Below are 26216 nucleotides of genomic sequence, written 5' to 3'. Positions count from 1 at the left end.
ATCAACAACATCTTCTGTAACTTTTTGGATGTTTTGACCACTTCCCCAACAAGTTCGACAAAAAGTTAGAGGGTCTGACATCTTCGTCTACTTCTCTGCTATTCAAATCTGGCTACGGAACCAAAATATCCACTATGGCTCTAATGATACAGCTGTTTTAGTAACTGCGTTAACACATTTTGTCCCAACTTTTTCCAAACAACTGCCGTTTTTGACCACTCCCCCAACATGTCAGACAAAAACTTAGAGCGTATGAAATCTTCCTCGCCATCCCTGCTTTTCAAATCAGAAAATAATAGGAATAGTGTCACCAATCAGTAGATAAATCTGTTTTAGTAACCCATCAACTTTCTATACTGAACAAAAATATAAACGCAACATGAAACAACTTCAACAATTTGACTGAGTCAGTTCATATAAGGAAATCAGTCAATTCAAATAAATTCATTATTCCCTAATCTATGGATTTCACATGACTGGGTAGGGGTGCAGCCATGGGTGGGCCTGGGAGGGCATAAACCCACCCACTTGGGAGCCAGGCGCACCCACTGGGGAGCCTCAAAGCGAGCATAAAAGGCATTTAGCTCGTCTGACAAGGCACCGTAGTCTGACAACTTGGATGGAATATTACTGAGGATAATAGCGGACGATATTGCCACTCTTATATGCGATATCGTCAATCTAAGCCTACTAGAAAGTGTGTGCCCTCAGGCCTGGAGGGAAGCAAAAGTACACTGAACAAAAATATAAACGCAACATGTAAAGTGCTGGTCCCATGTTTCATGAGCTGAAATAAAAGATCCCAGAAATGATCCATATGCACAATAAGGGGGGTGCAGAGGGGTATTTCTGTCTGTAATAAAGCCCTTTTGTGTGGAAAAACTCATTCTGATTGGCTGGGCCTGGCTTCCCAGTGGGTTGGCCTGGCTCCCAAGTTGGTGGGCCTATGCCATCCCAGGCCCATCCCTAGCTGCGCCCTTGCCCAGTCATGTGAAATCCATAGATTAGGGACTAATGAATTTATACAAATTGACTGATTTCCTTATATGAACTGTAACTCAACAAAATCTTTGAAATTGTTTATAGGTAAGTGTAGGGAAGGACATTCAACAAGCACTTACACAAATGACTGATGATTGGTTGAGAGAAATTGATAATAAAAATATTGTGGGAGCTGTTTTATTAGACTTCAGTGCAGCTTTTGACATTATCCATCATAGTCTGCTGATGGAAAAACATATTTGTTATGGCTTTACACCCCCTCCTCTATTGTGGAGAAAGAGTTACCTGTCTAACACAGAGGGTGTTCTTTAATGGAAGTCTCTCCAACATAATCCAGGTAGAATCAGGAATTCCCCAGGGCAGCTGTCTAGGCCCCTTACTTTTTTCAATATTTACTAACGACATGCCATTGGCCTTGAGTAAAGCCAGTATGTCTATGTATGCATATGACTCAACACTATACATGTCAGCTACTACAACTACTGAAAAAGACAACTACTGGCCACAACCAAACAACAACTGACCACACAACTACTGACAACAACTACTCACTACAACATCACTACAACAGACCACAACCCCAGAACTACTGACCACAACCACACAGCTACTAACCACACAACTACTGACCACAACTACTGACCACACCACAACTACTGACTACAACTCCTGACCACAACTCCTAACCACAACCACATAACTCTTGACCTCAACTACTGAGAAGAACCACACAACTACTGACCACAACCACGCAAATAGTGACCACACAACTACTGAACAACACAACTACTGACCACAAACACACAACTATTGACCACACAACTACTGACAAAGACAAGTACTGACCACCACCACACATCAACTGACCAAACAACTACTGACCACAACCACTGAACAAAACTACTGACCACACAACACAACTATTGACTCCACAACTACTGAAAAAGACAACTACTCACCACAACCACTGAACCACACATCATCTGACCACAACCACTGAACAAAACTCCTGACCACAACTACTGACCATAACCACATAACTACAGACAACACAACCACACAACTATTGACCTCGCAATTACTGAAAAAGATAACTACTGACCACAACCACAACTACTCACTACAACACAACTACTGACCACAAACACACAACTATTGACCACACAACTACTGACAAAGACAAGTACTGACTACAACCACACAACAACTGACCAAACAACTACTGACCACAACCACTGAACAAAACTACAGACAACACATCCACACAACTATTGACCTAGCAATTACTGAAAAAGATAACTACTGACCACAACCACAACTACTCACTACAACACAACTACAGACCACAACTACTGACCACAATTACTGACCACAACCACACAACTACTGACAACAACTACACAGCTACTGACTACACAACTCCTGTCCACAACTACTGACCACAACACAACTACTGACCACACCTACTGACCATAACTACTGACCACAACTACTGACCACAACTACTGACCACACAACTACTGACCACAACACAATTACCACAACTACTGACCACAACTACTGACCACAACTCCTGACCACAACCACACAACTACTGACCACAACCACACAAATAGTGACCAGAAGACTACTAACCACACAACTACTGACCACAACCACACAACTATTGACACACAACTACTGACAAAGACAACTACTGACCACAGCCACACAACAACTGACCACACAAATACTGACCACAACCACTGAACAAAACTACTGACCACACAACTACTGACCCCATTAACACTACTATTGACCAGGCAACTACTGAAAAAGACAACTACTGACCACAACCACACAACAACTGACCACACAACTACTGACCACAACCACACAACTACTGAACACAACTCCTGACCACAACTACTAACCACAACCACACAACTACTGACCACAACAACACAACTATTGACCACATAACTACTGAAAAAGACAACTACTGACCACAACCACACAACTACTGAACCACACAACTACTGACCACAACCACACAACTACTGAACAAAACTACTGACCACACAACACCACAACTGTTGACCACACAACTACTGAAAAAGTCAACTACTGACCACAACAGCTGACCACACAACTACTGACCACAACTACTGACCATAACCATACAACTAATGACCACACCTACTGACCACACAACTACTGAACCACACAACTACTGAACCACACAACTACTGACCACAACCACACAAATAGTGAACACAAGACTACTAACCACACAACTACTGACCACAACCACACAACTATTGACACACAACTACTGACAAAGACAACTACTGACCACAGCCACACAACAACTGACCACACAACTACTGACCACAACCACACAACTACTGAACACAACTCCTGACCACAACTACTAACCACAACCACACAACTACTGACCACAACAACACAACTATTGACCACACAACTACTGAAAAAGACAACTACTGACCACAACCACACAACTACTGAACCACACAACTACTGACCACAACCACACAACTACTGAACACAACTCCTGACCACAACTACTAACCACAACCACACGACTACTGACCACAACCACACAAATAGTGACCACAAAACTACTGAACCACACAACTACTGACCACAACCACATAACTATTGAGCACACAACAACTGACCACACAACTACTGACCACAACCACTGAACAAAACTACTGACCACACAACACCACAACTGTTGACCACACAACTACTGAAAAAGTCAACTACTGACCACAACAGCTGACCATACAACTCCTGACCACAACTATTAACCACAACCACACGACTACTGACCACAACCACACAAATAGTGACCACAAAACTACTGAACCACACAACTACTGACCACAACCACATAACTATTGAGCACACAACAACTGACCACACAACTACTGACCACAACCACTGAACAAAACTACTGACCACACAACACCACAACTGTTGACCACACAACTACTGAAAAAGTCAACTACTGACCACAACAGCTGACCATACAACTACTGACCACAACTACTGACCATAACCATACAACCACACAACTACTGCCCACACAACTACTGCTCAGAACTACTGAACCACAACTACTGACCACAAAATGACTGACGACTACTGACCACAACTACTAACTACAACTACTGATCACAACCACACAACTACTGGCCACAACTACTGAACTACACAACTACTGACCACAACCACACAACTACTGAACCACACAACCGTCTTACTAAAACTACTGACCACTACTGACCACAACTACTGACCACAACTACTGATCACAAAGACAAAACTAATGACCACAACTACTGACCACACAACTACTGACCACAACTACTGACCTAACCTAATGACCACAACCACACAACTACTAACCACAACTACTGACCACAAATGCTAACCACAACCACCCAACTACTGACCACAACTACTGATCACAAAGACAAAACTAATGACCACAACTACTGACCACACAACTACTGACCACAACTACTGACCTAACCTACTGACCACAACCACACAAATACTAACCACAACTACTGACCACAAATACTAACCACAACCACCCAACTACTGACCACACACCTACTGACCACAACCACACAACTACTGACCACACAACTACTGACCACAACCACACAACTACTGACCACAACTACTGAGCCACTCAACTACTGACCACACAACTACTGACCACAACCACACAACTACTGACCACACAACTACTGACCACAACCACACAACTACTGACCACTACTACTGACAGCAACTACTGTCCAAAACTACTGACCACAACTGACTATCGATGGCCATTTGAAATTATTTCACTATTCAAATAGTATAATTAAAGTACAACTTTTTAAACGTCTTCCACTACCACAAAAATACTTTTAAAGACCCCCACAACTTTACTTGTAAAGTTACCATCTAGTTCGTATTATTTATTTCGGCCATCATGATTCAACTAGTTAATTAAGTTAATAGTTGTCTAATTACTTACAAATTCTCATAAATGTTCCCAAATGTTTTTATTGTGTCTTGGTGAATTGTTCAACCATTTTTCTTTGGCAATATGAATGTGTAATTTTGCTTTACTACACGGTATAACATTGCTTTATTACAGTGCATTGTTATAATTGGTTCTAAGTTAGGTACAGTCTTCTTAATCATGACTAGCACATTGCTTTACCATAGACACCTACGAATTTGAATTTCGTGAATTGTTGTAAATTTATAATGTGCTGCCCTTACCAAAATTTCCACAAGTGGTAAGGCACTCTCTCTCCACATGCTCTACTCACTGGCATGCCTTTGGACCCGTCCTTCCCTGAGACTCCGTCTACACCTGGCACGCCCTCCAGCCCCTCTCGCCCCACCACGCCTCTCAGGCCATGGAGACCAACCACACCCTGAGGAAGAAGAAAGACAAAAGAAGGAAGAAGGATAAAGAAAAAGGACGAGCCATCAGCACCAAATGTGTGAGTATTCCCTGTCAAGTTTTTGGTGTGAGCTGGTGTTGTATCTTTCTCACATATCACAGGAATCTTATAATTAATATGGCTGACTATCAATGTAACCAGGTTTAGTACAGCACTGCAAGGTTTTACACAGTCAAATGTGAAAAATAATTTCATTTTTAATAAAGAACTGTACAAATGATACATCTGATACAAAGAAATATTTAAAAAATGTATCAATACAGTAACATAAGATCAGTTTGCAAAATATACAGGATATGAATGTTCCATTCCAGCTAATCAATGGATATAAGTCGCTCTGGATAAGAGCGTCTGCTAAATGACTAAAATGTAAATGTAAATGTATATAGTAGTTGTGTGGTTGTGATATATATATATCTAAAAACTATTAATGAAAAATCTGAGAACAGGACAATTTTACACCCACATAAAGGACTCCTAAGCATTCATTTCTGATGAAAAAACACAAATGTGAAAAAATGGTGGACATAGCGTTTAGGAATGAAACCCCTCAGCTGATGCTACATACAGTGGGGAGAACAAGTATTTGATACACTGCCGATTTTGCAGGTTTTCCTACTTACAAAGCATGTAGAGGTCTGTAATTTTTATCATAGGTACACTTCAACTGTGAGAGACGGAATCTAAAACAAAAATCCAGAAAATCACATTGTATGATTTTTAAGTAATTAATTTGCATTTTATTGCATGACATAAGTATTTGATACATCAGAAAAGCAGAACTTAATATTTGGTACAGAAACCTTTGTTTGCAATTACAGAGATCATACGTTTCCTGTAGGTCTTGACCAGGTTTGCACACACTGCAGCAGGGATTTTGGCCCACTCCTCCATACAGACCTTCTCCAGATTCTTCAGGTTTCGGGGCTGTCGCTGGGCAATACAGACTTTTAGCTCCCTCCAAAGATTTTCTATTGAGTTCAGGTCTGGAGACTGGCTAGGCCACTCCAGGACCTTGAGATGCTTCTTATGGAGCCACTCCTTAGTTGCCCTGGCTGTGTGTTTCGGGTCGTTGTCATGCTGGAAGACCCAGCCACGACCCATCTTCAATGCTCTTACTGAGGGAAGGAGGTTGTTGGCCAAGATCTCGCGATACATGGCCCCATCCATCCTCCCCTCAATACGGTACAGTTGTCCTGTCCCCTTTGCAGAAAAGCATCCCCAAAGAATGATGTTTCCACCTCCATTCTTCACGGTTGGGATGGTGTTCTTGGGGTTGTACTCATCCTTCTTCTTCCTCCAAACACGGCGAGTGGAGTTTAGACCAAAAAGCTCTATTTTTGTCTCATCAGACCACATGACCTTCTCCCATTCCTCCTCTGGATCATCCAGATGGTCATTGGCAAACTTCAGATGGGCCTGGACATGCGCTGGCTTGAGCAGGGGGACCTTGCATGCGCTACAGGATTTTAATCCATGACGGCGTAGTGTGTTACTAATGGTTTTCTTTGAGACTGTGGTCCCAGCTCTCTTCAGGTCATTGACTAGGTCCTGCCGTGTAGTTCTGGGCTGATCCCTCACCTTCCTCATGATCATTGATGCCCCACGAGGTGAGATCTTGCATGGAGCCCCAGACCGAGGGTGATTGACCGTCATCTTGAACTTCTTCCATTTTCTAATAATTGCGCCAACAGTTGTTGCCTTCTCACCAAGCTGCTTGCCTATTGTCCTGTAGCCCATCCCAGCCTTGTGCAGGTCTACAATTGTATCCCTGATGTCCTTACACATCTCTCTTGGCTTGGCCATTGTGGAGAGGTTGGAGTCTGTTTGATTGAGTGTGTGGACAGGTGTCTTTTATACAGGTAACGAGTTCAAACAGGTGCAGTTAATACAGGTAATGAGTGGAGAACAGGAGGGCTTCTTAAAGAAAAACTAACAGGTCTGTGAGAGACGGAATTCTTACTGATTGGTAGGTGATCAAATACTTATGTCATGCAATAAAATTCAAATTAATTACTTAAAAATCATACAATGTGATTTTCTGGATTTTTGTTTTAGATTCCGTCTCTCACAGTTGAAGTGTACCTATGATAAAAAATTGCAGACCTCTACATGCTTTGTAAGTAGGAAAACCTGCAAAATCGGCAGTGTATCAAATACTTGTTCTCCCCACTGTAAGTGACGTCTGACAAACAGTGCAATTGAAATCAAGGTGAGATGCACAACTAAACTCTGATTTGAACTTTAGCAAACAAACCAGTTTCTCTCTATGACAGTTCTGTCTATGCTGTTTTTGTTCCACTCAGGTTTTGAAGATCAGCCATGAAAACCTTTAGAAAACACGATTATCTAGAAAATCTGTCACCAAAATTGAATGGTATGGCACAGCTGAGTATAAGACTAAGGGCTAGATTCAATCAGATTCCCACTAGACAACACACGCTTGCCAGAACTGCATTATAGCTGTCAAACCCACATCTCGGCATTATACCTAAAGCGGACATTGCCATTGGCTGCACAGAGTCGCATTAGTAGAATTCCCATACAGCCTTGTCTACAAGTTCGAACACAGGAATGTGAGATGTAATCTACACCTCAATTAGGCTGATAGAAATCCAAATGTTTTTGTTTAATGATTTTAAATTTGAGTGTAATTATTTCTATATACCTTACACTTTCTTGTTCTGAACTTCTAACGCGAGTTGGTTGTGGCTTAGTGGCAATGACCACAAGAGCAGCCACTCACCAATTTGACAGCTCCAACGCATTTACACCTCTGACATACTGCCTAAATAAAAACAATGATCTGCTATGCAGGTGTCGGTTATCACGGGTTAACGCTGAACTGATTGAATCTAGGCCTTTGTAGGGTGCAAGTCTTTTAAAATTGTTTTTGCATTAGGCCTATGTCAAAGTAGGCTTAGGCTAAATAATTGTCATATGGTGTATTAAGTTAATGTTGTATAATAATATGCTAATGTGTAAAGAATGTTGCTTATATTCCTTGATACATTATGATTTATATCTTCTAAAACCCGCTCATAAGTTGGTTTTAAAAAATATGATGCTACATAAGTGATGTCTGACAAACAGTGCAATTGAAATCAAGGTGAGATGCACAACCAAACTCTGATTTGAACTTTAGCAAACAAACCCGTTTCTCTCTATGATAGTCTATGACAGTTCTGTCTATGCTGTTTTTGTTCCACTCAAGTTTTGAAGATCAGCCATGAAAACCTTTAGAAAACATGAGGTCATGTCCAACCATTAGCCGAAATCCAGCATGCTGTGATATATCATCCATCAGATCCTCCTCTCCACCCTCTCCGAGCTGGGCATCTCCGGCGCGGCTCACTCTTGGATTGCGTCCTACCTGACCGGTCGCTCCTACCAAGTGGCGTGGCGAGAAGCTGTCTCCGCACCACGTGCTCTCACCACTGGTGTCCCCCAGGGCTCAGTTCTAGGCCCTCTCCTATTCTCGCTATACACCAAGTCACTTGGCTCTGTCATATCCTCACATGGCCTCTCCTATCATTGCTACGCTGACGACACACAACTAATCTTCTCCTTTCCCCCTTCTGATAACCAGGTGGCGAATCGCATCTCTGCATGTCTGGCAGACATATCAGTATGGATGATGGATCACCACCTCAAGCTGAACCTTGGCAAGACGGAGCTGCTCTTCCTCCCGGGGAAGGACTGCCTGTTCCATGATCTCGCCATCACGGTTGACAACTCCGTTGTGTCCTCCTCCCAGAGTGCGAAGAGCCTTGGCGTGACCCTGGACAACACCCTGTCGTTCTCCGCTAACATCAAGGCGGTGACCCAATCCTGTAGGTTCATGCTCTACAACATTCAGAGAGTACGACCCTGCCTTACACAGGAAGCGGCACAGGTCCTAATCCAGGCACTTGTGTAACGATCCCGGCAGTCTGAGTCGGGTCCTGTCTGTGGACTAGTTTTTCTGTTCGTGATCTCCAGTTTCCCGAGGGTTCGGGAACGCTCCGGGGAGCTCTCTTGATTCCGCACCTGCATCCCATCAGCAATCTGCACACCTGGTCCTGATCATCACCCTTCTTAGGCTCTGGCCTAACATCCATTCCCTGCCGGATCGTTAGCCATGAACAGTAGGTTTACCAGAGTATCAGTCTTAGAGCCTAGCGTTAGTTTTGTTGTTTTTGCACCTTGTTGGTTTGTTGCTTACTTACCCCGTTTTGTTCCATCTGCAGTCACCCGTCCGAACCTTCATCCAACCTCTGCCTGGTGGTCGGCGGCTGCCGACCCAGGATGGGATCAACCACTGCACCCCCAACAACTAATCAACGCCGCCCGCTCTGTTCCCTGGATTATTCAGCATCACTCTTGAATTTGTAATAAACACTCACCTTCGTTTCAACTTACCTTGTCCTGGTCTGCTTCTGGGTTCTGGCTTAGCAACTCGTGACAGAACGATCCGGCCAGTAATGAACCCAGCGGACCTGGACTCTGTTCGCCATGCCATTACCCAGCAGGAGAAGGTGTTGGGCCATCATAGCACGGTACTACAGGAGATCGCGTTGTCAGTTCGGAACCTTTCTACCGGTCTGACGGAGGTCCAGAACCAACGCAAGTGTCCGGTGGAGGATCCACTACCGGTTTCACCCATCTCGCCTGCCGCTTCTGAAGCTGTGTCCTTCCGTGAGCCCAAGGTTCCGACGCCGGATAAATATGAGGGGGAGCTGGGAAGATGCCGTTCCTTCCTTATGCAGTGTGGATTAGTGTTCGATCTACAGCCCTACTCTTATGCCACAGACAAGGCTAGGATAGCCTTTGTGATTGAGTTGCTGCGTGGTCGAGCGCTGGAGTGGGCTTCAGCCGTTTGGGAACGACAGGATCCCTGCATGGCTTCATACCAGGGGTTCACGGCCGAGATGAGGAAGCTCTTCGACCATTCCGTCCGAGGGAGGGACGCAGCTAGGCGCCTGTTTTCGCTTCGCCAAGGAACTCGCAGCGTGGCCGACTTCGTGATCAAGTTCAAGACGTTGGCTGTGGAGAGTGGGTGGAATGAGGAGGCTCTGCAAGCGGCCTTTTACCAGGGTCTGTCGGAGCAGCTCAAGGATGAGTTGATCTCCTATCCGAGCCTAGTGACCTGGACAGCTTGGTAGCCTTGTCTATTCGGGTGGATAATCGAGTCCGAGAGCGAAGGAGGGAGAAGCAATGGGTTCCGTCCAACCGATCAGCTTCTCAGGTTCCAGTCGGGTCGTCAAACTGCGCGGCTCGCTAAAGTTGGGAGGACTTTTAGCGAGCCAGTTTCGACCTCTCAATACCTCTGTCAGACCCCGTTTCCCGGCTACCCTTATGAACAGGAATCAGAGCTTAGCGATTAACGCTTTTATCGATTCAGGTGCCGATGGAAGCTTTCTAGATGCCGAGTTGGTGGAACAGCTGGGGCTTTCCAAGGAGCAATTGCCGGAAGCCATTGAAGCTACCACTCTGGACGGCAGTAGTCTGGCACGTATCACGATGAGGACTGAACCGGTTAAGATGCGGTTGTCGGGGAATCATTCTGAGATGATTTCATTCTTCATTCTGCCGTCTTCCCATGTTCCTCTGGTCCTTGGATACCCCTGGCTGAAGGAACACAATCCCACGTTCGATTGGGTGACGGGCAAGGTAACGAGTTGGAGCCTTGATTGTCATGCTAACTGTCTCAAGACTGCCTGCCCCCATTCGGTTCCCAGTCAGGTGATTGAGGCTAAACCCCCAGATTTGTCCCTGGTTCCCGAGACATATCACGATTTGGGGGAAGTTTTCAGTAAGCAGAAGGCTCTGTCACTCCCTCCCCCACCGACCATATGATTGTGCCATCAACCTGTTCCCTGGAGCTGTCTACCCCAAGGGAAGGTTATACAGTATCTCCCGACCTGAACGTGAGGCTTTGGAGACCTACATCAAGGAGTCCCTAGCTGCTGGTCTCGTTCGGTCCCTCGTCATCACCCCCTGGGGGCAGGATTCTTCTTTGTGGGTAAGAAGGATGGCTCTCTTCGACCGTGTATTGATTATCGGGGGTTGAATGACATCACGGTCAAGAACAAGTATCCCCCTGCCCTTGATGAGTTCTGCCTTCGACTCCTTACAGGGGGCTACGGTGTTCACCAAGCTAGACCTACGCAATGCGTATCACATGGTCCGGATCAGAGAGGGGGACGAGTGGTTGACGGGTTTCAATACACCGATGGGTCACTTCGGTATCAGGTGATGCCGTTTGGACTGACCAATGCTCCAGCGGTATTCCAGAGTATGGTGAACGACGTCCTGAGAGATATGATCGGTCTCTTTGTGTTTGTTTACCTGGATGACATTCTGATCTTCTCGAAGGAACCTTCCGACCACGTCCAGCATGTCCGGCAGGTTCTGCAGCGATTGTTGGAGAATCGCCTGTTCGTGAAGGCCGAGAAGTGCGAGTTTCACGCCCACACGACATCCTTTCTCGGGTACATCATCTCCAGGGGAGAGATTAGGATGGACCAGGAGAAGGTTAGAGCGGTTCTGGAATGGGCCCAGCCCGGTACGAGATTGCAGCTCCAGAGATTTTTGGGGTTTGCGAATTTCTACCGCAGATTCATCCGGGATTACAGCCGTGTGGCCGCTCCGTTAACTGCCTTGACTTCCAGTATCAGGACCTTCAAGTGGAATCCGGAGGCGGATCGAGCTTTTCTGGATTTGAAGAGGCGATTCACCAACGCACCGATTCTCTCTCAACCGGACACGGCCCGTCAGTTCGTCGTTGAAGTGGACGCGTCTGATGTGGGAGTTGGCGCCATCCTGTCGCAGCGATGCTCCACGGACAGTAAACTCCATCCCTGCGCCTACTACTCGTCGCCTTTCGCCTGCGGAGAGGAATTACGATGTGGGTAACCGGGAGCTTCTCGCGGTGAAACTTGCCTTGGAGGAGTGGCGTCACTGGTTGGAGGCGGAGCAACCGTTTATTGTCTGGACTGACCACAAGAATCTTGCTTACGTGCAATCGGCTAAACGTCTCAACTCCCGTCAGGCCAGGTGGGCGTTGTTTTTCGGACGATTCAAGTTTTCCCTGACGTTCCGACCTGGATCTAAGAACGGCAAGGCGGACGCCTTGTCCCGGATGTTCTCCAAGACGGAGGAGAGTGGGTCCAAGACCGAGACAATTCTCCCCCGGAACTGCGTCGTGGGAGCAGTTATGTGGAAGATTGAGGAGGAGGTGCTGGCGGCCCTTCGGACTCAGCCCGGTCCCGGTAACGGTCCACCCGGTCGGTTGTTTGTGCCTGAGTCGGTTCGTCCTGCTGTCCTCAAATGGTCCCACGCCAGCAAGATGGCTTGTCACCCTGGCGTGGCTCGGACAATGGCGTTTCTTCGCAGACGTTTTTGGTGGCCTGCCATGGCCGAGGATACTCGGGGTTTTGTTGCTGCCTGTCCAGTGTGTGCGCAGAATAAGAGTACCAATCGGCCCAGCTCTGGACTACTTCACCCCCTTCCTATTCCCCGCGACCATGGTCGCATCTGGCCCTGGACTTCGTCACTGGGTTGCCCGCTTCTGAGGGGAACACGGTCGTTCTGACTATCGTGGACAGATTCAGCAAGTTCGCCCACTTTGTGCCAATTGCCAAGCTTCCCTCTGCCTCGGAGACGTCCGAGATCCTGGTTAGGGAGGTTTTCAGGGTCCACGGTTTGCCCAGTGATATCGTTTCCGACCGTGGCCCTCAGTTTACCTCTGCTGTCTGGAAGTCCTTCTGTTTGGCCATTGGAGCTACAGTCAGTCTCACATCTGGTTTTCACCCCCAATCCAATGGTCAGGCGGAGAGAGCCAACCAGAAGATGGAATCCACGCTACGCTGCCTGGTCTCTTCCAACCCCACCTCCTGGGTCTCTCAGTTGCCTTGGGTTGAGTATGCCCACAATACTCTCCCTACATCTGCCACTGGGATGTCTCCCTTCCAGTGCCTGTATGGCTACCAACCTCCCCTGTTCCCTTCTCAGGAGAAGGAGCTCTCAGTGCCTTCTGTTCAGGCCCATATTCAGTCGTTGCCACCGGACCTGGCATCGGGCCAGAAAGGCACTCCTTAGAGTTTCGGACCGTATCAGCTCCAGGCGAATCGTCGCCGGATCCCCGCTCCCACCTATACCATCGGAGATCGGGTCTGGTTGGCCACACGGGATCTTCCGTTACGGACTGAGTCTAGGAAGTTGTTACCGAAGTTCATTGGTCCGTTTGTGGTGGAGAAGGTGATCAATCCAGTGGCAGTTCGACTCAAACTACCGAGGACGCTCAGAGTCCATCCCACCTTTCATGTCTCCTGCCTCAAGCCTGTTTTCCTCAGTCCTCTGTTGCCTCCTCCGCCTCCTCCTCCTCCTCCTCGCATGATCGGAGGTGGTCCTGCCTACACGGTGCGACGCATCATGGATTCCAGACGGGGCGGGGCCGGGGTTTCCAGTATCTCGTGGACTGGGAGGGGTATGGTCCTGAAGAGAGGAGTTGGATTCCGCGGCGACAGATCCTAGATGCTGACCTCATCCGTGACTTCTACCGCCTCCATCCTGGCGCTCCGGGAGTCCGCCCGGTGGCGTTCGTCGGAGGGGGGTACTGTAACGATCCCGGCAGTCTGAGTCGGGTCCTGTCTGTGGACTAGTTTTTCTGTTCGTGATCTCCAGTTTCCCGAGGGTTCGGGAACGCTCCCGGGGAGCTCTCTTGATTCCGCACCTGCATCCCATCAGCAATCTGCACACCTGGTCCTGATCATCACCCTTCTTAGGCTCTGGCCTAACATCCATTCCCTGCCGGATCGTTAGCCATGAACAGTAGGTTTACCAGAGTATCAGTCTTAGAGCCTAGCGTTAGTTTTGTTGTTTTTGCACCTTGTTGGTTTGTTGCTTACTTACCCCGTTTTGTTCCATCTGCAGTCACCCGTCCGGAACCTTCATCCAACCTCTGCCTGGTGGTCGGCGGCTGCCGACCCAGGATGGGATCAACCACTGCACCCCCAACAACTAATCAACGCCGCCCGCTCTGTTCCCTGGATTATTCAGCATCACTCTTGAATTTGTAATAAACACTCACCTTCGTTTCAACTTACCTTGTCCTGGTCTGCTTCTGGGTTCTGGCTTAGCAACTCGTGACAACTTGTCATCTCCCGTCTGGATTACTGCAACTCGCTGTTGGCTGGGCTCCCTGCCTGTGCCATTAAACCCCTACAACTCATCCAGAATGCCGCAGCCCCGTCTGGTGTTCAACCTTCCCAAGTTCTCTCACGTCACCCCCTCCTCCGCACACTCCACTGGCTTCCAGTTGAAGCTCGCATCTGTTACAAGACCATGGTGCTTGCCTATGGAGCTGTGAGGGGAACGGCACCTCCGTACCTTCAGGCTCTGATCAGTCCCTACACCCAAACGAGGGCATTGCGTTCATCCACCTCTGGCCTGCTGGCTCCCCTTCCTCTGCGGAAGCATAGTTCCCGCTCAGCCCAGTCAAAACTGTTCGCTGCTCTGGCACCCCAATGGTGGAACAAGCTCCCTCACGACGCCAGGACAGCGGAGTCACTCACCACCTTCCGGAGACATTTGAAACCCCACCTCTTTAAGGAATACCTGGGATAGGATAAAGTAATCCTTCTACCCCTCCCTTACCCCAAACCACCCCCAAAAAAAAAAAATAATAATAATAATAATAATAATAATAATAATAATAATAATAATAATAATAAAAAATATAAAAACAAAAAACAAAAAAATAAAAACACATTGTAAAGTGGTTATCCCACTGGCTATAAGGTGAATGCACCAATTTGTAAGTCGCTCTGGATAAGAGCGTCTGCTAAATGACGTAATTGTAAATGTTAATATATGAAGACTGAAATGTAGCCTAAACAAAATGCTGATAACATAATCAGCCATGGACTAGAGACAGGACCAGAGAGAAATCTACTCCTTACCAGCGATCCTCTGCTTCCAGATTCTCCTCTCTGACCCGGTTTGCCTTTCTGACCCTAAACAGAGAATGAAAGAGAGAGCGAGAGAGAGAAAGAGAGAAAAACTGAAAAAAAACAACAATACTAAATTCACATAGAAATGGCGAAAGGCCCTGTCAAAATGGCATGAGAATGGCTAATGCCCCGGTATGAGTTGTGTATAGTTAAGAGTCAGGGTCATATGTGGATAAATGTGCACTATCTGCACAGTTCAGTAACATGTTGACAGATAGAACAATAAACACGGCTACATGTTTAGATTTGAACTGATCTTCTGGACATAAGAGAAATGAAAAGCAGATCAACACGCCAAACTTTACGTGGCAGAAAGACGACAGCACACAGGCATACATTCAGATTTTCACTCACAGACACACCCAAACACAAAGACTATGCAATGTTTAGGTGTGTGCAACAAATATGGTGATAATGTTTGACATCCTTACTTGATCTCCTTTGGATCCCTTGGGCCCTTGTTGTGCACGAGGTCCTGGATGTCCCTAGGACATCAGATCAGTGAACATCAGATAAAGGATAGACAGACTTGATGAACAGCAACAAGTATACCATTATTAAAGCACCAATGAATATAGTGTATTTAGATTTCTGACATTAACACATTGACATGATGTACATTTTACCTCAATTACCTCGACTAACCTGTACCCCTGCACATTGACTCGGTACCCCCTGTATATAGCCTCGTTATTGTTATTTTATTTTGTTACTTTTTTAAAACTTTAGTTTATTTAGTCAATATTTTCTTAACTCTTATTTTTCTTAACTGCATTGTTGGTTACGGGCTTGTAAGTAATGATTTCAAGGTCAACACCTGTTATATTCGGCACATGTGACCAATAAAATGTTATTACATTTTATTTGTATCAATAACAGTTTCAAATACCTTTTATTTATATAGAATCTATTTTGACCTTTACCATAGGTTCCTGATTTGGAAATTTGAGCATTAGAAATAGGAACAGACTGAATATGTGTATGTGTCACGATCGTCGTAAGCAACGGACCAAGGCGCAGCGTGAAATGCGTACATCTTTTATTGAGTACTATTAACAATAACAAAACAACAAAACGAAACGTGAAGTCCTCGGTCATAAACACAAACCTACACGGAACAAGATCCCACAAATGACAAGTGCACAACAGGCTGCCTAAGTATGGCACCCAATCAGAGCCAACAAGACACAGCTGCCTCCGATTGGGAACCACCCCGGCCAACACAGAAACACACATAGAACACATAGAAAACAAAACATAGACACTACACATATAAACTAACACCCTGGCTCAACATATAAGAGTCCCCAAAGCCAGGGCGTGACAGTATGTGACAATAATGACAATAATTTGACAATAATTTGAAGGTGTCTAAGCAAGACAATTGGAGTACAACAGTCAAATCAAATCAAATCACATTTTATTGGTCACATTCACATATTTAGCAGATGTTATTGCGGGTGTAGCGAAATGCTTGTGTTCCTAGCGCCAACAGTGCAGTAGTATCTAACAATTCACAACAATACACACAAATTTAAAAGTAAAAGAATGGAATTAAGAAATATATAAATATTAGGATGAGCAATGTCATAATGGCATTCACTAAAATACAGTAGAATACAGTATATACACATGAAATGAGTAAAGCAGTATGTAAACATTATTAAAGTGACTAGTGTTCCATTATTAAAGTGGCCAGTGATTCCATGTCTATGTACATAGGGCAGCAGCCTCTAAGGTGCTGGGTTGAGTAACCAGATGGAAGCCGTCTAGTGATGGCTATTTAACAGTCTGATGGCCTTGAGATAGAAGCTGTTTTTCAGTCTCTCGGTCCCAGCTTTGATGCACCGTGGCTCAGGTGGTTGATGTCCTTGATGATATTTTTGGCCTTCCTGTGACATCGGGTGCTGTAGGTATCCTGGAGGACAGGCAGTGTGCCCCCGGTGATGCGTTGGGCAGACCGCACCACCCTCTGAAGAGCCCTGCGGTTGCGGACGGTGCAGTTGCCGTACCTGCCGGTGATACAGCCCGACAGGATGCATTCAATTGTGCGTCTGTAAAAGTTTGTGAGGGTCTTAGGGGCCAAGCTAAAATTCTTCAGCCTCCTGAGGTTGAAGAGGCGCTGAGGATGTGGCTAGGGATTGTCAATGATGTGTACTTGAAGCTTTTCACCTTCTCCACTGTGGTCCCGTTGATGTGGATAGGGACGTGCTCCCTCTGCTGTCTCATGAAGTCCACAATCAGCTCCTTCGTTTTGTTGACGTTGAGGGAGAGATTATTTTCCTGGCACCACTCCGCCAGGGCCCTCACCTCCTCCCTGTAGGCTGTCTCGTCATTGTTGGTAATCAGGCTTACTACTGCTGTGTCGTCTGCAAACTTGATGATTGAGTTGGAGGCGTGCATGGCCACGCAGTCATGGGTGAACAGGGAGTACAGGAGGGGGCTGAGCACGCACCATTGTGGGGCCCCTGTGTTGAGGATCTGTGTAGTGGAGGTGTTGTTTCCTAACTTCACCACCTGGGAGCGGCCCGTCAGGAAGTCCAGGACCCAGTTGCACAGGGTGGGGTTCAGACCCAGGGCCACGAGCTTGGAGGGGACTATGGTGTTGAAGGCTGAGCTATAGTCAATGAACAGCATTCTTACATAGGTATTCCTCTTGGGATAGGGCAGTGTGCAGTGCGATGGCGATTGCATCGTCTGTGGATCTATTGGGGCGGTATGCAAAATTAAGTGGGTCTAGGGTGTCAGGTAAGGTGGAGGTGATATAATCCTTAACTATCCTCTCAAAGCACTTCATGATGACAGAAGTGAGTGCTAAGGGGCGATAGTCATTTAGTTCAGTTAACTTTGCTTTTTTGGGTACAGTAACAATGGTGGACATCTTGAAGCAAATGGGGACAGCAGAATGGGATAAGGAGAGATCAAATATGTCCGTAAACACTCCAGCCAGCTGGTCTACGCATGCTCTAAGGACACGGCTAGGGATGCCGTCTGGGCCGGCAGCCTTGCGAGGGTTAACATGCTTCAATGTCTTACTCACTTCGGCCACAGTCCGTGATCAAAACAATCTTGAAGCGCGGATTCCGATTGGTCAGACCAGCGTTGTATAGACTTTAGCAGGGGTACTTCCTGTTTGAGTTTCTGCCTATAGGAAGGGAGGAGCAGGCTGGAGTCGTGATCTGATTTGCCAAAGGGAGGGCGGGGGAGGGCCTTGTAGCCATCCCGGAAGAGGGAGTAACTGTAAGGGTTGGTGTGAGGCAGGATAGACAGTAGGCAGTAGGCAGAGATGGTGAAACAAGGATCTTTACTGGTGGTCCCGAAGCCAGGATACAAAATAATGGACTTATCACGATAAAAGACAGGCGGAGCAAATAAGTCTCCAAAAACAGGCTGACAGTCAAAATACGAAATACTAACTAAAAAATATAGATGAAAACTCTCTTGGTAAATAGTGTGGTCTACAGCTTATCATGAGATACTCTACCTCAGGCGAGCAAAACCTTGAGACTTCCCTAGTATTAGATTTTATGCAGCAGCTGTTGTTTACAAATATACACAGACCGCCACCCCTTGTCTTACCGGAGTCAGCCGTTCTATCCTGCCGATGTAGCGTATATCCCGCCAGCTGTATGTTATCAATGTCGTCAGCCACGACTCGGTGAAATATAAGTTCTATATCGTGGAGCTCCGCCCCATAGGGGAGCTCTGCTCCTAATGGTTTACCCTCTGCCCTAAGGCAGCAGCAGCCTGAGACAAAATTATGCACACACCTACAGCCAATAGGAGTACAGGTGTCCCTATAAGAGGGGGTGCCTCCCCTCAATCAGCCTCCCTTTTTCTTCAGCGACTGGACTAGACTGAAGAAGCCAAGAAGAGACGAAGAGAAGACTCAGGACGAAGAAAACGCCGTCGATTTTCCAGATCATCGACGTCATCCTACAATGAGCACACCAAGCTTATGCATAGGGTAAGTATTTAACAAAAGCTCTTTTCAGAGCTCAATGTCGCTGTTCCCCTTGGCGGCTGTCGACCCCCCCAACATATGTTTCGTGGGTTGAGGGACACAGCACGCCAGGGACAGCTTCATTAATCCCCCACTATGCGCCCTCCTTTTTGAAGGAGTGGAAGCAGCGTTGGGCATTTTTAGGGAGGATATTCCTCTTGAGGATGTGCTATCAGTGTTAGTCTCAGCTTCTGAGGCATCATCTGAAGGCGCTGACTCAGGAGATGACAGGGCTATTGGGGAAGAAATGAATATTCTATTGGAACAATTCATTACACTGACCCAGATGTTTAACACCCCTTTTCCTTCGGGAAATTGTGAGGTCATTACATCCCTGGATGATGACGCCACAGCCTCTCTGTGCCTGAATTCTCAGGTCTCATTGAGTGGGCTGCTAAACAGCGGGAGATTAAGCTGCCCCCATTCCCTCCAACCCGGAAGTGGATATGAGGAAGGGCGGCCGTTACTCTCGCTACAGCTTGGCGTCAGATAGCGGCCTCCAGCAGCAAGGGAGCGGGCCTCGCCCCCCCCCCTGCAGCGCCAGAGGTGCCGGCGAGAGAGGTCATTAAAGCGTCATCCTGGCATCACCCGAAGGGCGGCCAGAAGAGACGCCGTTTATGACAGGCGAGGGGGAGAGAACGGAAGACGGCACAGCGCCTGCTGTGACCGAGCCCACTGTCCCCCCCCACTCTACCGTTGAGTGTATGGAGGAGAACGTTTTTTGTTGATGTGTGTAATAAAGAGTTGGCTCTACTTGACACTGTCAAAAAAGAGCCCCTTTTCCATAATACATCCGAGAGCGTTCGACCTTCCTCACTCTCGCTCTCTCTCTTACCACTATGAGTGCAGCTCAGCCCACCATGGTGCGTTGCTGAATGCACACATAAGGCAGGTATATAAAAGGTATTAAGTGTACCTTATAAAGACCTCACTTTACAGACTCCTAGGAGTGCTGTAGTGAGTGTCTCACATAGCAGGCTGCAGTCTCAGCCAGATGATGGCATGATGACGCGACCGCTATTCGGGACGGCGCTCTGTCTCAGGCTAACGCCTCAGTCAGTGCAGTTCAGACCCGTGCTGCGTTCATGGAGGGCCTGATTACTACGGTTACGGGCGTAACCAACGTATCGGCGCCCCCGTTTTCTCTCAGAACGCGCTGATAATAACCACATTGGGGATGGCGCACTATCACAGACTAAGGTCTCTGTTAGTACGACCCAGACCCATGCTGCGTTCAAGAAGGGCCCGATTACCACGGTCACGAAGGTGCCCAGTGTATCGGCGCCCCCACCTTTTTCTGAACGCGCCCAGGCTCACCATACTGAGTGTAGTTCAGCCCACCAGAGGTGCAGAGCTGAACGCACACAGGAGGTGAAAGGAGGAATAATACCTAGACGCCGTCTTGGTTTATCTCAAAGAGACCTCACATTACAGACTCCAAGGAGTACTGTAGTGAGTGCCTCTCATAGCAGGCTGCAGTCTCAGTCAGGAGACATGATGACGCAGCCGCTAGTTGAGGGATGGCGCACTATCGCAGACTAAGGTCTCGGTTAGTGCGATTCAGACCCATGCTGCGTTCACGGAGGGCCCGATTACACACGGTCACGAAGGTGCCCAGTGTATCGGCGCCCCCACTTCCCTTTGAACGTGCTAATACTCACCACACTGAGCGTGACTCAACCCCACCAGGGGTGCAGAGTTGAACACACACAGAAGGTGAAAGTTAAGAAGGTATCAAGGCGCCGCCTTGTTTTACCTCATAGAGACCTCATACTACAGACTTCTAGGAGTACTGTAGTGAAGGGGCTCTGATAAGCGAATTGCAGTCACCTAAGATGACGCAATCGCTTGCTGGGGATGGTGCCCTGCCGCAGGCTGTGGCCTCGGTCAGCGCAATTCAGACCCGCGATGCGTTCAAGGAGGGCAGGAATACGACGGTTACGGGTTTAACCGATGTCCCTACTCCTCATTCTTTCTCAGAACGTATTTCCTCTCCCTTTCACGGGAGGCCCACCTTGGGCTGTTCCACCACTTTAATGTTGGGGAACAGTGGCGGTAAGGGCCATAGAGGAATACAGGTCCTTCCTACTGGATGCACCACAGCTTCGCGCCCAGCCACTTTCTTTGCATTGCTGGCAGTGGCGAAGAAGCTGCACCCTCTCACGCTGGCTAGAACAGACGTTGCAGAAGGGTTATGCTCTCCAATTCCACCGGACCCCACCCCCGTTCAGGGGAGTGGTGGAGACGGTGATGAAAACGCCAGACAAAGTGGCCGCTCTGATGACAGAGATTACGGAACTTTTGGCGAAGGAGGCGGTGACAGTAGTTCCCCGGGAGCAAAGGAACAAAGGGCTATATTCGCCTTATTTCCTAGTGCCCAAAAAGACGGGGGAGTGAGGCCGATTTTGGATTTACGCATTCTCAACGAGAGCATAACCAAACGGCCCTTCCGAATGCTAACGACAAAACGTCTGCTGGAATGTGTCCAGAGAGGGGACTTTTGTACGAGCATAGACCTAAAGGACGCGTACTTTCATGTGCCGGTTCAGCCGCGTCACAGGAAGTTTCTGCGGTTAGCCTTTCAAGGGGTGGCGTACGAATACACGAGGATGCCATTTGGGTACGCCCTGGCACCTCGCACATTTTCCAAGTGTGTGGAGGCGGCATTGGAACCGTTGCGTCGTCAGGGAATACGGCTACTAGCCTACCTGGACGACCTACTGGTTCTCGCCCCGTCAGCAGAGCTGGCGATCACTCACACAACACAGACAGTGATGCATCTCACAAGTCTGGGGTTCGCTGTGAATTGGAAAAAGAGCGCGCCCTGGCCCACTCATCAGATTGTCTACCTGGGGATACAGCTAGACACTGTGAGGATGAGGGCTCGATTTTCGGACCCCCGAAGAGTAGCCTTGTTGCTAGCCCTAAGGAAGTGTCGTCCGAATCACACGGTGACGGCGCTGTCGATCATGTCACTTTTGGGTCTCATGTCGTCAGCCCACTCTGTGGTTCCGCTGGGACTCCTGCACATGCGCAGGATGCAGCGATGGATCGCCCAACTAAGACTAGACCCATTGCGTCAACGTCATCGGTTGGTGGTGGTTCCCCTCTCGCTCAGTGCAGACCTAAACTATTGGAGAAACTCACGCGTTCTCACGCACGGAGTCCCGATAGGAAAGGTGTCCTCTCACATCCCAGTATTCACGGATGCGTCCCTGACGGGATGGGGAGGGACATGTCAGACACAAGCGATAGGAGGTGTGTGGCCTCAATCAGGTCGTCACATCAACCTCCTGGAGTTGGAAACGGTTCGACTGGTTCTGACCCACTTCGCGTCTACCCTTCGGGGTCGCGATGTGCTGGTCTGGTCAGACAACCGGACCACAGTAGCCCACATAAATCGCCAGGGTGGAGTCAGGTCTCCTGCTCTCCATCGGGCGGCAGAGGAATTGTGGCTGTGGGCTCACGAGCACCTTCGCTCATTGAGAGCAGCACACATTCCGGGCTACTTGAACGTAGGAGCAGACCTCATGTCAAGAGGGGGTCCTCGAGACGACGAGTGGTGTCTGCATCCAGACATTGTTCTCCAGATTTGGGAACAATTCGGGAGAGCCGAGGTGGACCTATTCGCGTCACGCGTGAACGCGCAATGTCCTCTGTGGTTCTCTCTGAGGGAACAGGACGAACCGCCACTGGGAAGGGACGCCTTTGCGCACCAACCGTGGCTGAGAGTTCTCCTGTATGCATTCCCTCCGCTGTCCTGCATTCTCCCACTGCTAGCTAGGGTGAGGTCAAGGGGGCTGTCAGTGGTACTGATAGCGCCCGATCGCCCGGGGGCTCTGTGGTTTGCGGAGATGAGTCAGATGTTGATTGCGCCACCTTGGCCAATTCCACATCGACGGGACGCGTTGTCTCAGGCGGCTGGCACGATAGGGAAATTGCCCATAATCGGCCAACCACTGAAGGCCTGGCTGCTGAGAGGGACAGGCTAGAGCGCCGTGGGTTATCTGATGCAGTGATCAGGACCATACAGGGTTCACGTGCCAGTTCCACTTCTAAGATGTATGCCAGTAGATGGAACGTGTTTTCACGATGGTGTGTCACACAAGGTGTGGACCCCATGAGCTGTCAGGTGGAGAGTATTCTCTCTTTTCTGCAGCTCATGTTTGATAAGCAAAAATCGCCTGCCACGATTAGAGTGTTTGCAGCAGCGATTTCAGCTTGTCATGAGGGTTTTGGCAGAGACAATGTCTTTAGTCACCCTCTAGTGAAACGCTTCCTATTAGGAACGCGGCGACTTAGGCCAACACCTAGAGTCACGCTTCCTCAGTGGGATTTGGCTTTGGTACTCGAGCGCTATGTAAGTCGCCGTTCGAGCCATTGAATCAAATACCCCTCAAGATGCTGTCTATCAAGACAGCACTGTTGCTCGCTTTGACTACAGCTAAGCGGGTCAGTGATTTGTGTGCTCTTTCGACGAGACCTGACTGCCTGGCCATCAATGGTGACCTGAGCAGAGCAGTGTTACGTCCTAACCCGGCATTTGTGCCGAAGGTTATTAAGAGTTCATATAGGTCACAGACCGTGGAGCTGTGGGCTTTTTCTCTTCCTCCTCATAGAGAGAGGAGTGAGGAGAAGCTCCATCGCCTGTGCCCGGTACGCGCTTTGGCGTGTTACGTCGAGCGCACAGCAGCGATTAGGTCATCGCCTCAGGTGTTTGTGTGTCACGGTGCGGCTGCACTAGGTAGACCACTTTCAAAACAGAGGCTGTCTCACTGGCTTTGTGAAGGCATTGAGACAGCTTATGAGGTAGCAGGGCGGCAATTGCCTCAGGGTATCAGAGCTCACTCCACTCGTGGAGTAGCGGCTTCTACTGCCCTTTTTTAGAGGAACAGGAGTAGAGGATATATGTAGAGCAGCATCCTGGTCGACGCCGTCTCCATTTATCCGTTTCTATCTCTTAGATATGTCTTCTAATTCTCTGGCTCGATCTGTACTCAGCGTGGCTGAAGGGAGATCTTGAGCAAGAAAGAGAGGAGAAGCAGGACTGTGGACACAGGTTTCCATCAGGTCCGCTTTGGTTAGGAAGACGTGTTTTTGACAGATGTGTTTTCTAACTCTTTGGCTCGGTCTGTACTCAGCATAGCTGAAGGGAGATCTGGAGCTAGGAAGAGAGGGAAAAGCAGGACTATGGACTGGGTTTCCATCAGGTCCGCTTTGGATAAGAAAACATATTTTGTGGCATGAATCCTGACTGACAGGGTCAGTACAGTAGAGGCATGCGTTGATTAACAGAGTATGAGGTCATCTATCTGCTTGTTCAGTTAGTATGACTCATGTTTTTGTTCCTGCCCACTAATCTCTGGGATTCCATTGAGTGAGTGAGGCGGTCTACCGCGTTCATAATGTAGAGTGACACTTGATGTCATTCCATTAGTGGTCGGTAGTGTTTTCACAGGATATTGAGGCACATCTATCTGCTAGTACAGATTAGTATGGCTTCTATTCTGGTGATCTGCCCACTAGTCATTGGCATTGCCATTGGACTAGGTGGGGCGGGTCTTTTAACCGATGACGCGGTATATTGTGACGCCCGTAGGGGTTTTTAGTTGCAGTACTGCGGGACTCGGTTGCAGCCATTGCTAGGCTTGACTTTCTCGTTTCGATGGGAAGTGTTAGGCTCGGCAGGGAGTACATTTTGGAGCGCTACGCTCCGCCTTAAACCATTAGGAGCAGAGCTCCCCTATGGGGCGGAGCTCCACGATATAGAACGATTAGTTACCGGATGTCAGAGTGGTGTGTGTAGATGAGTGGAAGGAATCAAGCGCAGGAACCAGGATGACTTCAACCGTCTTTTTAGTAACGTTCAAACACGTGAACAAAATAGTCGCCAACCCAACCGGGTGGCGCAAAACAATTACGCACAAACACAGTGCGAAATACACAAGAAAAGCGCACGCAGTGCGAACTCTCGGGACAAGCAACAACGAGAGAAATGTAACCATACAGAGGCAGTCTGACAATAAACAATCACGCATAACACCTGACCCAAACAAACGAAACTAAATAGGGAACATCATCAAACACAAACAAGGGACAGGTGTTACAAAGAGACAAAACCAAACGAACAAGAAACATAGAACGGTGGCAGCTAGTACTCCGGAGACGACGACCGCCGAAGCCTGCCCGAACAAGGAAGAGGAGCAGCCTCGGCCGAAACCGTGACAGTACCCCCCCCTTGACGCGCGGCTCCAGCCGTGCGCCGACCCGGGGCTCGGGGACGACCCGGACGACGCGGAGCAGGGCGCGCAGGATGACCCCGATGGAACTCGGTCAGCAGGGACTGGTCCAATATGTCCCTCCTTGGCACCCAGCACCGCTCCTCCGGACCGTACCCCTCCCACTCCACGAGATATTGAAGACCCCCCATCCGGCGTCTCGAATCAAGGATGGACCTCACGGTGTACGCCGGAGCCCCCTCGATGTCCAACGGGGGTGGAGGAGTCTCCTCAATCTCAAAGTCCTGGAGTGGACCAGCTACCACCGGCCTGAGGAGAGACACATGGAACGAGGGGTTAATATTCTTGTAATCAATAGGTAGTTCTAACCTGTAACTCACCTCGTTCAATCTCCTCAGGACTTTAAAGGGCCCCACAAACCGCCGACCCAGCTTCCGGCAGGGCAGGCGGAGGGGCAGGTTTTTGGTTGAGAGCCAGACTCGATCTCCAGGTG

At 48.2% G+C, this 26216-nt stretch overlaps 1 protein-coding gene across 2 annotated transcripts in view; it reads right to left on the bottom strand.

Annotated features, from left to right (window-relative positions):
- LOC121582745 (collagen alpha-1(XXVII) chain A-like) overlaps nucleotides 1-26216 on the bottom strand; it is a 388342-nt gene that overhangs the window by 37193 nt on the left and 324933 nt on the right. For both annotated transcript variants that reach the window (XM_041898821.2, XM_041898822.2), the window contains exons 45-47: nucleotides 15913-15966; nucleotides 15431-15484; nucleotides 5349-5456 (exon numbers count right to left, since the gene is read on the bottom strand). In XM_041898821.2, coding sequence (XP_041754755.1) covers nucleotides 5349-5456; nucleotides 15431-15484; nucleotides 15913-15966 — 216 coding nt within the window. The remainder of the gene's footprint in view (nucleotides 1-5348; nucleotides 5457-15430; nucleotides 15485-15912; nucleotides 15967-26216) is intronic.

Source organism: Coregonus clupeaformis, chromosome 15, assembly GCF_020615455.1.
Source record: "Coregonus clupeaformis isolate EN_2021a chromosome 15, ASM2061545v1, whole genome shotgun sequence".
Taxonomy (NCBI): Eukaryota; Metazoa; Chordata; class Actinopteri; order Salmoniformes; family Salmonidae; genus Coregonus; species Coregonus clupeaformis.
The sequence above is the reverse complement of the archived record's forward strand: the minus strand, read 5'-3'. Positions and strand labels throughout refer to the sequence as shown.